General features: G+C 40.0%; 2 protein-coding genes across 3 annotated transcripts in view; one reads left to right on the forward strand and one right to left on the reverse strand.

The window, feature by feature from the left end:
* The window catches only part of NEB (nebulin), a 131,676-nt gene extending 121,796 nt beyond the window's left edge, over window positions 1-9,880 (forward strand). The window contains 14 exon segments of the mRNA XM_072873954.1: window positions 301-393; window positions 1,184-1,276; window positions 1,878-1,970; window positions 2,554-2,646; window positions 3,127-3,219; window positions 4,190-4,282; window positions 4,569-4,661; window positions 4,942-5,034; window positions 6,016-6,123; window positions 6,435-6,618; window positions 7,083-7,175; window positions 7,766-7,915; window positions 8,219-8,328; window positions 9,029-9,880. Coding sequence (XP_072730055.1) covers window positions 301-393; window positions 1,184-1,276; window positions 1,878-1,970; window positions 2,554-2,646; window positions 3,127-3,219; window positions 4,190-4,282; window positions 4,569-4,661; window positions 4,942-5,034; window positions 6,016-6,123; window positions 6,435-6,618; window positions 7,083-7,175; window positions 7,766-7,915; window positions 8,219-8,328; window positions 9,029-9,202 — 1,563 coding nt within the window. The 3' untranslated portion in view covers window positions 9,203-9,880.
* Window positions 9,881-10,753: 873 nt separating this feature from the next.
* RIF1 (replication timing regulatory factor 1) overlaps window positions 10,754-13,542 on the reverse strand; it is a 37,247-nt gene continuing 34,458 nt past the window's right edge. For both annotated transcript variants that reach the window (XM_072874056.1, XM_072874054.1), the window contains 3 exons: window positions 13,227-13,380; window positions 12,829-12,937; window positions 10,754-11,928 (listed from right to left, as the gene is read on the reverse strand). In XM_072874056.1, coding sequence (XP_072730157.1) covers window positions 11,708-11,928; window positions 12,829-12,937; window positions 13,227-13,380 — 484 coding nt within the window. In that variant the 3' untranslated portion in view covers window positions 10,754-11,707. The remainder of the gene's footprint in view (window positions 11,929-12,828; window positions 12,938-13,226; window positions 13,381-13,542) is intronic.

Genomic DNA, 13,542 nt, shown 5'->3' on the forward strand with positions numbered 1-13,542 from the left:
TAAGACTTTAATCTTCTAAATACTTGCCAGTTTTAAATGTCTACCTTGAGAAGCACTTAAGCAAGTCAGGAAGGTGTTCTAGCATTCTGGTAGAAGTCATACCGTTGTATTAGTGTTTAACTCTATCTTCAGAGTTTAAATTAGTGTTTTATTTTTATGGATTTTTTAAATCCCTATGTTTATTCAGGGCATCTCAGAAAAAACATCTCTCGTGTTCTGCGTGTTCTCTCAGCAAGCTGCGTGTTGCTGTTGTTTGCTTGTTCCTTTTTCTTTTTTTAATACAGCCATGTTACCCCACAGGTGTTGTACAAAGAGGAGCTGGGGACAGGAACCCCAACACCTGTCACTCCTGAGATTGAAAGAGTTAAACGCAATCAAGAAAACTTTAGCTCGGTATTTTTTAATTTGAAAAGCAGAAAATTCCCTTTTAATCTATTTTAGAATACTTTTAACACACACAAAAAAAATTCTTGTTCCTCTATAATCAACTTACACAAAAAGTAATATCCTGGTCCCACTGAGATTTTTTTCCTCCATAATTGATACTTACATCGTTCTTGTTCCTCTTTTTTATTACCTCATCCTAATAATAACAACTTTTAATTCCACCTTTCCTTTGAATCTGATTATCTTTTTAATTTTTTTTTCTTAAAAAACACCCTGTTTTCCTTTTCTTAGTCACAAAAATCCTTAGTTTTGTTTTGTGTGCTGTTGGGTTTTTTTTCCTGATTTTACTTACTTTGTATATGAGAACTAAACTCTTCAGCGCCTGATACAAACCTGTGGCTATGACCTCAATATAACAGTGCTCTAATACATGCCAGTGTAACCTGCTGTGATGTTTATGGAATGGGTAAATGAAACAGAGTTGATTTTGTTCCTTTTGTGTTGTATTTGATACTTTCTGCCTTTAGGAAGTCTTTAATGGTCTACTGTTGCACAGACAGTTTTTCTATGTAGCTCCTGAGAAGCAAATAGAGAAGGTATTCTAGCTTTCTGCCAAAAGGCATTGCAGAGGAGTAGTGAGCTGTATAGTTTTGAGGAACGTTTTAATTTTTCTCTTTTATTCCAAGCTTTGGCTCGGAGCGCCTTTGAAAAACATTCATTCTCTCAGCAAGCTGCGTGTTACTGTTGTTTGCTTGTTCCTTTTTTCTTTTTTTAATATAGCCATGTTACCCCACAGGTGTTGTACAAAGAGGATCTGGGGACAGGAACCCCAATACCTGTCACTCCTGAGGTTGAGAGAGTCAAACGCAATCAAGAACACATTAGCTCGGTATTTTGTGGAGGAAAAGAAGTATTCCCTTTAACTCCACTTAAACAGAACTTTTTAACCTTTATTAAAAATGAACAATTCTGCTCCTTACTTCCATGTAATCAACTTATAAAAACACCCTTTCTTCTTCACTGTACTATATTTTTCCCATGTTACTGACCTACCACTTCTTCATATATGTAATTATTTACATTATCCTAAATAATTTTAACCATTTTGCTCCCTGTTCCAACTTCCTTTTTCTTTTATATGTGTGGTTTTTTTAAATCCTATTGGTTTCATGTTTTAATGCTGTTATCATAGAAGAGGGAGGGTGTGACTTTCTAGCAGGCTTCAGTGGTAGTCTAAAAGCTCTCCTCCACCATGAAAATGTATTTGACGTCAGAGGCTTCTGTGTTGGATTTGTCACTCCTACTAAGATAAAACCATAGACCTCTCTGCCTTCAGAGTCTCACGGGTGCAATCCAGCCTTCATTGCTTCCAGGGGTAGCTTTTAGGGCACATTAGAGAAGACTGAGCTCCAGCAGACTCAAATATTTGACTTCACGTAATTATTATTGAGTTGTGATTGTGTTTTTGGATGCTTCTTGTTACTACACAGGTGTTGTACAAAGAGAGCGTGGGGACTGGAACCCCCACTCCTATCACTCCAGAGATGGAGAGGGTCAAACGCAATCAAGAAATCTGTAGCTCGGTACTTTGCTAAGAAAAAAAGTTCCCTTTAACTGTGTTTAAAGAACATTTTAACAGTTTTAATAACTGGACGTTGTAACACTTGTTCCAAAATAATGCCGACCCTAGCTCTAAAGCAGCTTACATAAGTGACAACTTCTTACTCATGTCTTACTGTGGTTTCCAGTGGTGACTTTAACTTGTTACAGTTTTTATTGGTTTTTAAGAGTGATTTTAATGCCCTATTCTAATCCTAAAAACACTTAACAAACTCCACTCATTTTCTCTGCAATGCTGACTTTTTTTTTTTTTTAATTATATTTTACATATTCATAACCTCCTCAGCCCCTCACTATGGTATTTTTGTGGTCTCATTTATGTGGTACTTACACTATTTATTACGAGTGATCCTGCAGTTAAAAAGCCAGTATACCAAACCCTACTTCTCTAGTAAAATATTGCTAAGTGCCTTCTTGAAAAATATATATAATACCTAGGCCCTGAGAAAATAAATACAAGAAAAAAAGGCCCTAGGCTTGATGATTGTCTACGGATAGCTTTTCATTTATTGTTGCTTTCTTTGGCTCCTTTCTTATGTCTCGTAGGTGTTGTATAAAGAAAACATAGGGAAAGCAACCCCAACACCTGTCACTCCTGAGATGGAAAGAGTCAAGCGCAATCAAGAAATCATTAGCTCGGTATTTTTAACAGGAAACTGGTTCCTAAAGTTCTGAATGAAGTGTTAAACATAACTGTAGCAGTTTAGTAATCCATGCTTTCTAACTTCATAAAATGGATCTGCCATGTAGCATAAACCTCCTAATATCTGTGCTTATGAACAAATTGTAGTATCTTCTATTTAACAGTGTCTGAAGCAGGATTTTACTAGGTTTGACCTTTTTTGGATGGACATTGTTTCTCTGCAAATTTTTTAACCCTTTCTTACTACAAGCGTGCTTTCGTGCAGAGTTGATTCCACACAGGGTCCATTTCTGCATCCTAGTAGATTAATGGCAAAGCTCCCGTTGCTTCTTTTGGGGCACAGCATTGTGCCCCAAATCTAACCCTTTCTAAGTGTAACAGTTCAAAAGCTATATTGTATGTTGTTTTGGTTTTGGGGTTGTTTTTGTTGGTGGTGCCTTTTTAATGATGTTTGGATACTCCCTTGTATCCTGTAGGTTTTGTACAAAGAAAACGTGGGGAAAGTGACCCCAACACCAATCACTCCAGAGATGGAGAGAGTCAAACGCAATCAAGAAATCATTAGCTCGGTACCTTAAAATAGATATATTTATTTTTTCCTTTGTGCTAATATCTTAATAAAGTAACATTCTAACTACCTACTGAAAGTTTATTTTAATTTAAAAAATAGATATATTTGTTTCTGCAAATTAATCGCTCCTCTTCTAAAATAAAATTACTTTAGTGTTAACAGTCTGATCCAGGAATTTAGGCCTTTTCCACAACTCAGTTTGTGTACCTGCGGGCTCTATCCAGACAATATTAAGAGCTTAGCGTCTTTTGGTGAAGATACTCAGGTTTATCTCTCTATGCTTAGCATTTAAGCTTTCATTGGCTTTCAGGGGTATTTGACTTCAGCGAAAAACAAACAAACAAGAAACCCAACCACCCCACCCCAAAAATCCCACCTCTCTGACCCACGTGAGATTGTATTGCCGTGACAGGTGACATAGGATGCCTTAAACAGAATGACACAGAAGGAACGAGGCTGCTCCTGTTCTGGATGCTGTACCAGCGATAGCTTTTAGGGGGCCTCCTGGGCTGGGGAGATGTGTCGGTGTCATGGTGCAGTGATACCAGACACCCATCCTCGACAGCCTTCTTTATTTGGCTGCCCAGTGTCAGTATGGTAACAAAACTCCCTCCTCCCTCCCAAAAAGGTCATGGATTGCTTCAAATACAGATAAAACAGCAGATAAAACATTTCTTAAATAGTTCTCTAGGGCCACAGGCAGCTTCCCTGAGCCTGTGGAGCCAACATCATAGTTGTAGCTGGATAGAGCCCTGCTTTGTTAACCAAAAAAATAACCAGCTTCTCTTTTACAGTTTATTTTTCTTACCCTTCCTTACAGCAGTAGATGTTTGGCTTTTGTGCAGTGCTGCATACCATAATCAGTTGTGACTTTTTTGAAATTTGATAACCAAGTAATAATTTGTGTTCAAATCCTTTTGATTTTGGGGGGGTTTTAAGATACCGGATACGTCTTCTGTATCCTACAGGTGTTGTACAAAGAAAACTTGGGGCGAGCGACCCCCACACCAATCACTCCAGAGATGGAGAGAGTCAAACGCAATCAAGAACACATTAGCTCGGTATTGTCTGGAAGAACTAAAGGGGATATGATAGAGCACTTTTTTTTTTAATAACTTAAGTCTGCCTGGTTTTATTTAACCCTCTAATTTTTTTCCCCTCAAACTTAGAAAGTCATCTCTTAAGTACTATAATTTTAAAAGATATTTTGTCAATTAACTTTTTAATACTATTTTTCCTCTGACCTTTTTGTTTTCTTTCATAATGGATGGTGTTTACTCTAAAACCAGTAACATTACAGTTTTTAATTTGTACATTTGTGACTTTGAGTTACTTTGTGATCTGTAGGTTGTGTACAAAGAAGGCTTAGGGAAGGCAACCCCCACACCGGTCACTCCAGAGATGGAGAGAGTCAAACGCAATCAAGAACACATTAGCTCGGTACTGAAAGAAGACAGACAACCACCTTATATTAAAAATGACCATTGTGAACCAAACCTCCACTTCTAATTTAGCCTTATTTTCTCAGTTTTCCTTATTCTTGCCTATTTTTCCCTTTGATTTTTACCTTTTGCTCTAGCAAATAACTTTCTAGATGCTTTATTTCCCAAGATCTTTTCTACCCCTGCAGTGATGAGTATGCTTAAACAATAACACCATTTACAGAATGAGCTATGAATTATTTCACTCTGATTTATGGACACCTTTTTGTATACTGTAGGTTTTGTACAAGGAACATCTGGCAAAAGGAACTCCAACACCAATGACTCCAGAGATGGAGAGAGCTAAACGCAATCAAGAAAACATCAGCTCGGTATGTTCTATTCAGCCAATAAATGAAAATGCATTAAAAAGTCATATTTCAATCCCTGAAATCCTTACTCAAATTAACAGTGCGGATGTTAACATAACTACCTAGCTACCTAGTTTGGAAGTATGAAGTAACCATACTAAAATCAAATCCTTTAATACTGGCTTTTTACTTTTTGCTGCAATGGAGTACTTGTGTGATTAGTTTGGGGTTTTTTTAAAACAACAGTTGAATTTCGAATAACATAGGTTGCCTTCAGGTCTCTTGTAAATGTCTTCTGGTTTTACTGGGCTTATACTGTATGAGATATAAAATGAGCGTTCTTCAGTGACAGTACATTTTGTTAGATTTCTGACATTCTATATAAAACCATGACGAATCGGGAAATGGCCTCCTTTAGGCCCTTCTTTGCTAACCTGTTGCTCCAGAGGTAAATCTTGACATACCCCATCCTGTAAAGGTTTATGTACATAACAGATGTCACGGCTTGCTTGATAAATCCAGTAATACAACATCTGCAAACAAATGTTTACAGAAGCACGATGCAACTGTTACCACTCAAAAAAGAAACCCTACAAACCCAGCAAAAATGGTAGTATTTCAATGACAATTACAGGTCTAATTATGCTGGCTGTTTCCCACTGATAACTCCACTGAAGTCAGTGAGGTGCATGTCAAATACATGAAAATATTACTTAGAACTTTATGCCTGCATTACCTCTACCTGTTGTTACAAGGTTAAAAAAGGTAAGGATCTTTTAATTAAGAAAAGGAATGTTTGGGATCAAGTCCAGAGCTGTCCATGTCTCGTATAATTACAAGAAAGAACTTTGCTTTGCATTCTAATGTTACTCACCCACGCAGCTGCCACTGCTTTCCCCCCTCCCCGCCCCTTCTTTGCCAGGTTGCTTCTGTTCAGCTCATTCCTCATGATGCAGAAGTAGTTTTGTGCCCTGTGCTCACTTCCTTTTTCTCATCTGGCAGGTTCTTTATTCAGATAGTTTCCGAAAACAAGTACAAGGCAAAGCTGCATATGTACTGGATACACCTGAGATGCGGCGTGTACGAGAGACCCAGAAACATATCTCTACAGTAAGAGCATTTATAGATGTATTTTTAACTTGGCAAGTGATTTAAATAAAAACATAACCTTGTTCCTGAGATATGCCGGGGTTGGCAGCTCAAGGACAAGGTACATATACCAAGTTTGGTTACCCAGATTCTTAAATGCCAAAGGCAAGAGTGACTGCAGGAAATTAGGCTCTCTCATTGTTCCTTAGATTGGAGAAAGCAAAAGTTCAGCACAGCAGTGCACCTGTCTGCTAGAAATTCACCTGAGGTAAGCAGGAATACAAATGATTCATCTAAGCTACAGAGAACAGACATTTCATTTTAAATTGCAGGTGAAATACCATGAAGATTTTGAGAAAAACAAAGGTAGTTTCACACCTGTAGTTACCGACCCCATTACAGAACGCGTGAAAAAGAACATGCAGGACTTCAGTGACATTAGCTACAGGGGCATTCAAAGGCGAGTAGTACAAATGGAGCGAAAGCGTGTGGACCAGGATCAAGAGACTCTCACAGGTAAGCAGAACCTAGGTTTTAAAAAGACTTGCGTACTTCATTTACACAAAACACAAGCTGACCTGGATGAATTGTTTTATTTAAGTTCAGCCTTATCAATTCAAATTTATCGTTACTTGGAGATTATGTTTTCATCAAAGTCCATTTTGAAAATATTCTCTTGTAGCAGCTGTAACTCATCTGTGGCTTGCCTCTCCCATTCTGCCCAACTTCATAATGTAATGCTAGATTGTGATTTCTTACTTATATTTTTAACTTCAGCTCTGTGCATATTAGAGAAATACTTCAGCTCACTTGCTGTAGATAAATTTGTATTAAAAAAAGTCTTATCTGTGCTATAGATTTGAGAAACACAAGTTTATGAAATACTTTTACTCCTATTCAGAGCAAACACACGCTGCTCAAGCTCTCAAAGAGTTGCTTGAGCTACAGCTTCTCCTCAGAAAACGCTATTTCTCTTACAGGTCTTCGTGTGTGGCGCACTAATCCCGGGTCAGTCTTTGACTACGACCCAGCAGAAGACAATATCCAGTCCAGAAGCTTACATATGATCTCTGGTTTGTTCCACAGGCTGTACTGTTTGTGCAAAATAGGTTTTATACTTGTGCAAATCCAATCAGTAAAACTGATGGCTTGGGGATACTAAAGCGCAGCTTGGCACTCTACCTATGCACGAACGCAAGTGTAGCCTTATGTGCTGACTTCAGCCACTGTGTTAAAAATAACAGGGATATAACAACTGTGCCTTTTTGAGTAGAACTTCAGCATGGTGTCCACAGAATGTGTTTAAAAAGCCCTGACAGATACTATTGAGTAACCATAAAAACAGACTGTGATTAATTCACATGCTTTTTTCCATTAATTTTGTAAAACACAGTAACCAATTCTGCTTGGCATGTGCGTGGCCTGTGTCAGTTTTCTACTCAGTATAAGCACAACTGCTACAGATTGGGTAACAATGGTAGAGCGCTTTGGGTATTTTTACAGAATATGTATGCACACACATAGGTGTGTGTGTGTATATATATGCATAAAGCAACCTATATATGTGTGTATATACACATATATGTATATACACATATATTTTTGTGTGCATCTCCTTACAAAACAAAGACAGACATTGGTTTCCACTGCTTTCTGCTTGCAGTCCAAGCCCAGCGCCGCAGCCGGGAGCACTCCCGCTCTGCCAGTGCCTTGAGCCTCAGTGGTGGGGATGAAAAATCCGAACCCTCAGACGGCATGGATCAACATTTGTCCTACTACAGCAACGGGGGCTTCTTCACCACAACTGCAACAGGTACGAGGAGAACAAACGTGCCATTTATTCACATATGAGGACAAACGGTATCCAGGCCATCGGGGAAGGCAGTACTGGCCATGGGCTCATGTTCAGCAATTCCTTTTGCCAGGAAAAGGCACAGAAGTACACCTGCAAAATGCTGAGTTATGGACAAAACCCACAGATGTAGAGCTGTACTTCAGTGGGTAAAAGGCAGATTTGACCCACCTGATGACCTATCCCATGATCTTTATTCACAGCAACTCTAACCCTGTTGCCAATTCTGTAACAAACAATACCAAATGTATTTTTCTTTTGTAGTGGGCTACAAACATGCTAAAACCATAGAGTTACCACAACAACGGTCATCGTCCGTTGCCACCCAGCAAACAACGGTATCGTCGGTTCCTTCCCACCCATCTACTGCTGGTGTAAGTAGCATTGATCAGTTGTATTGACACAATCCCAAGCTAGCTGCAGGAGTCCCTCTGATACCTACCAAAGGCGCACAGCCCTGGAGGTCCCTCACAGCTGATGGTGCGTGCTCCACCATGCTACAGATGATGTTGATCCAGGATCGAGTCAGTAACATGCCTACCCACTGGGCTGAGGCTTGGTACACAACCAGGTGAAGGTGTAACAGATTCATTGAAGTGGGACAGACCCTCACCTGTTCTGGAAAACTTTAAATTAACCCTTCCTCCTCCTCCTCCTGAGGTTGAGTCTTAGAGTAGATACATGACAATGGGTATGGCATCACCTGCCCCCATGATCTGCTGGGAGGCAACACCTTGAAGTTGCAGCTGATACTGCTCACATACACTCTGAAAACATTTTGTTCAGCTTCAGCGTCACTAGAACACACAGGCTCTAACTAAGGTAGTGTGGCACTCGGGTACTGAGAAGAAACATTTTGTGATCTGAAACCAGGTTTAAAAGACCAGCCAGATACTGCCCTCAGCAGTCCTTTTAGAGCACTGAAGTGAGTCAAAATGTAACTTGCCCTGAGCCTGCCTCTTACACGTTGATTCTCCCCCCAGCTATGGCTGTCAGTGCTGACAGCAGAGGTATAAATGTGTCTCTTGGGTTTTTTTTGCTCCCCTCCCCACACCCCTTTCTTAAAACTAACAGAAGACCTACCGGGCCATGTATGACTATATGGCAGCTGATGCTGACGAGGTTTCCTTCAAAGACGGTGACACAATTGTAAACGTACAAGCAATTGATGAAGGCTGGATGTATGGGACCGTCCAGAGAACCGGCAAGACTGGCATGCTGCCAGCCAACTACGTAGAAGCTGTCTAAACCAAAACGCGTCTTTCCATAAAGCGTTATCTGCATGGCACAGACATGCCGGCACTCCTCAAAATGTAAGCCTTAGAAAAGGGTTTGTAACACTTTCTCCGAAGTGCCTTATTGTCTTCCATGTTGATAGTGCCTTATGAACTGTGACGTAAAAAAAAAAAAAGAAAAGTAACTGCAGAGCAAAATACTTGTGAAACATTGTGAAACATCCTTTCAAAACATAAAACATGCTCATGAGAACTGTATTTCTTCCAATGTCAAAAAAAAAAAGGTTTTTTAAACATTGCCTGGGCTTTCAAACATTTCAATATTGCATACCATCACCATGTTTAACTCGGCTGGAACTGGAAGCCAGTTCACTATCTCTGAAATTCTACATGTGCACTTAAGACTAAGACTACCAAGTATTACTTTATTCATTCTCCCATCAAGAGAGTATTTTTCTGGGCTATTCTAAAATGTTTTAATGTATTCACTTCTTTTCCATATAAGCAACACTTAAAACTTAGTAGCTCAAACCAACATTTAGCTGGGGAGTGGGGGGAAACCCAAACAACCCCAAAACTAAAAGCCTCTCCTTCTGCTTGCTGAGCTCTTATGCATGTGTTTTTCATGCAACTGTTCTGGGGTCAAAAGCTGTTATTACTTGTAAATTAGTGACTAAATAAAGCTAATGTTTCTGCAGTATGTTTGATGTATTCACTCATGCTGAAGGGCGGGAATCAATCTCACAACAAACTGGCTTTGTTCAGAAAACTGTACTGAGAAAGGGAAAGAACCCAGAAGGTGACGGAGGATGCAACAGCCACAACAGAAGTCAAAGTGAGGGGCTGTGACTGAACTGGACAAGTTATTTCATACCTGAACACGGTGGTTATTTGCTTCATCTACTGAAGCATCTGGTACCAGCCAGCCTCCAAGAAAGAAGGAAGTAAGAAATCACTGTATACTGTGTCCAAGACAGACTAAAGATGAAAAAAAAAGTGAACAGTAGGAGGAGTTGCAACATTAACCCTCAGGGCCTTTGTTCAACGGGAATTCACAGCATGTCATGGTGTACACACCAGCTTGAAAGGGAAATGTCCTTCCTCAAAGGGGGATTCAGGTCTGCCAGCACTGAAGGGTGTTAGTTAAACAAAGATGTTAACGCCCTTTCGAGATGCATTAGGAACATCCTCACCTGTACAGGTCACTGGATACAAGAGATTAATAAACCGAGGAGGCAGATTTGGCACCAAACCAACAAAACCTACAGATAACTCATCACTAGCGCTGTTCACATTATAGCTCCAAGACACCTCTTTGTCCTGTTCGTTTTCTTCATGAGATGCATGAACAGGGCAAAGAATATTTAGAGTCTTGCTGACAAGATACTACCGTGTCCCTGAGGACCTGCTCCTACCTTCAGGCAGCAGCGATGACCTGCCAAGGTCCCTCCCAACCTTGTGAATCCAAAGCAATGCTGAGGGAAGGCTGAACAGATCCAAAGGGGAAAATAAAACTAAACAAAGCCCCAAACCACCAAACCACAACAACGTTAACAAATTTAGGAACTATGTGCTGTTTTATTTGCCCACGTTTAAGTTCTAAAACCACCTGCAGCAATTCCTTTCAATAAATGTCCACTTTGATAGCTACAGTACAATATATACAAATTAGATTTCCAGAGTAAAACCCGAGAACTCTCTCTGAAGGTCTCCGAGAAGCAGCAATGCATTCCATGCAATTAAAACTCATAAATTATTAACCAACATTTGCCATCCTAAGTCTGTACATAATATACAAAGAGCTCTTGTCAAATCCATTCATTTCCTCAAGGGAAGAGTCTTCTCCACAGAAGGAGAACTGCTGCAAACAAAGAATGTGGGAAAAAGCCCAAGGAAGTCTTTCACCTGTTAGGGGACACTGCATTACCAGCTGCTTAGTGCGATTCTTACAAAAATACATGCGAAAATAGATGTCATCCAGTTGTCAAATACCAGGTTCCTGGACAGTTGCTGCTGTAAGGAATTAAGCACAGCTTATCTCAGTGTAAAACGGTGCTGAAGAGAGCCACTGTCTGTCAGAGTTTCAGCAACCTAAAAGGAACCAAACAGGGGCAGCAGATGGGCAGAGCTGTGAGATCGATCTCTTACCAAACAACCCGAGTTTGCAGCGGTAAGAACACTTTGGGTTTGAAAAAAATAATTTAACTGCTCTGTTGGTTTGGCTTCACAGTCTTTGCTATTGCACAACTTTATCACCTTTTCTTTCACTACCTGAAAGAAATATGCATAGCAATACAATACAAATACCTCTAGTAGGGAATAAGCAATCCCACAAAAAAAAACCAAACAAAAAACCCCAAGAAAAAAACCCAACCATGATACATTTTGCTCATATAGGTGTTAAAAAATCTTCTATAGTACAAAATGCACAGTTTAAGGAATAATTCACCAGTAAGAAAAGCAGGGTTTTGGGAAAATTGTTGTAACAAAATCCTCTTTGCTTAGAAATGATAAGCAACTAATCAGAACTTTCATGGGGTGGCGATTTCCAGCGGGACTGCAGGTTTTTCATGATACAGTTTGTCATGCCAACAAGTTTTTCTTGCATCTCAAAAAGCTGACTTCCTGAATAGCCATGAAGATCTTCAGAGGTCAGCTGAGCAGCAAGTGCATCGATTTGGCTCAGAAGATCTGCTGTGGGCTGGTCATTTGTATTCAGAACAACTGGTTCAATCAAATCTGGAAAGGAAGGAAAGTAGAGCAGTGCAGTCTGTTGTTTGTGTTTGAATCTAAGCAGAATTATGTTGTAGCGGAATGTTACAGCTTCTTTCGTACAAAATAACACATTCAAGCAGTCTACAAAGTATTTGTTCCACACAATATGAGAGCTGCTGACAAAGGCACCCCTCAGAACCCCACGCTACCCTTCTTTATGGTGACTTTCGTTACATTTGATCATGATTGTACAATAAAACTAAGGACAGAAATGTAAGTATTCGATCATATCCGATACTGCCAGTGTCCTTCGAGACCCGTTATCCCAAAGTCCAACTTTTAAACTGGACAGTGAGAAGTTACTCCAGTTAACCTAATGCTTCAAGTATCTTGGAGGAAGAACAAACATGGATTCCTCTGTTTGAGCTATCAGGCCAAACTCCCTAAACCCACAGGAGAATTCAAATCTAGGCACCCAAACCCAAAATGGGCATCCAGGGAATCGTCCCCCTCCTCTCCCACCCCCCTCGGGATGGCCTAACTATCTCTGCTTCATCTTGCTTGTTTCTGCGCACGCCCAGAACCACAGCAGTTACTACGGTATTAAACAGCTCAGGAGACGTACCTGGCTGAGACTCAGAAAATTAAGTACTTCAAGCCCTGCCTAATCTGTTCTTCATGTGCTTATGCAAGCTCGTTTAGGGAAAATCAGCATCTTTCCCTCAAAATACATAAGAAGTTTTAAAAAGCCATTGCTACAGGGCTTCATAAAGTGGCTAACGCAAACACCCATCTAATGTGCTAAGATTAGCTATTAACACTCTCCCTCTCAAAAAAAAGCTCAAGTGTTCCCATTGGGCGAGAATGAAAGCAGCAATAGAGCAGAAACATCCAAACCCTAAGCAAAAAGCCGGCAATAGGTACCTGTTGCAAGTTTTTCTTCATCTACAGAAAGAGATTTATCCTCTACATTATTCACGGGCTTTTCTGCATCTTCGAGTGCTGCTATCTCCTCAAATCCTCGAGATTTTACCTGAAGATTTTTTGCGAGAGAACAAGAGATGTATTTTCAGTGGGAAAAAAAAAAGATTACGTGGTGGAACATGTTTTAACCTCATAATAAATAGAATTATTATTCCCCTTAATAATATTGTCACCAAGTCATCTATACCTTGCATTCCCACGTTACTTTGAGAGGCAGAGATTACATTGTAAAGTGCCATTTCTAATGGGGGGGAAAAACCCCATCATTCCTCATGATGGATGTTAGCAGTTCATTAGGCTAATATTGGCTTTTTGGCTACTAAAAAATCAAACTTTACCTGTTGCTCATGATATCCTTTAAGAGCTTTTTTAACATTGGAAACTTTTGGAGAGCGGATGGGAAGAGTTTTGATTTCTGATGGTGTCAAAGTACTCAGATCACCCACTGTCTTGATGTTCTTTGCTCGAATGAGCTGCCCCAAGCCTCTGGCGCTGAAGCAGGGGAGAAAGTGAAATGGTTTAGTGTGCTAGAATTCATGTCTGTCCTGCCTGGCAGAGTGGAGCAGAAAAATCTTACATGAATGCCAATTCACATGCACGTAAGTGAAGGAAAAGCAAAATGCAAATGACATTCCTCTGTCTGCAGAAGCACAC

This window comes from Ciconia boyciana, chromosome 10, assembly GCF_034638445.1.
Source record: "Ciconia boyciana chromosome 10, ASM3463844v1, whole genome shotgun sequence".
In the NCBI taxonomy this organism is placed as follows: domain Eukaryota; kingdom Metazoa; phylum Chordata; class Aves; order Ciconiiformes; family Ciconiidae; genus Ciconia; species Ciconia boyciana.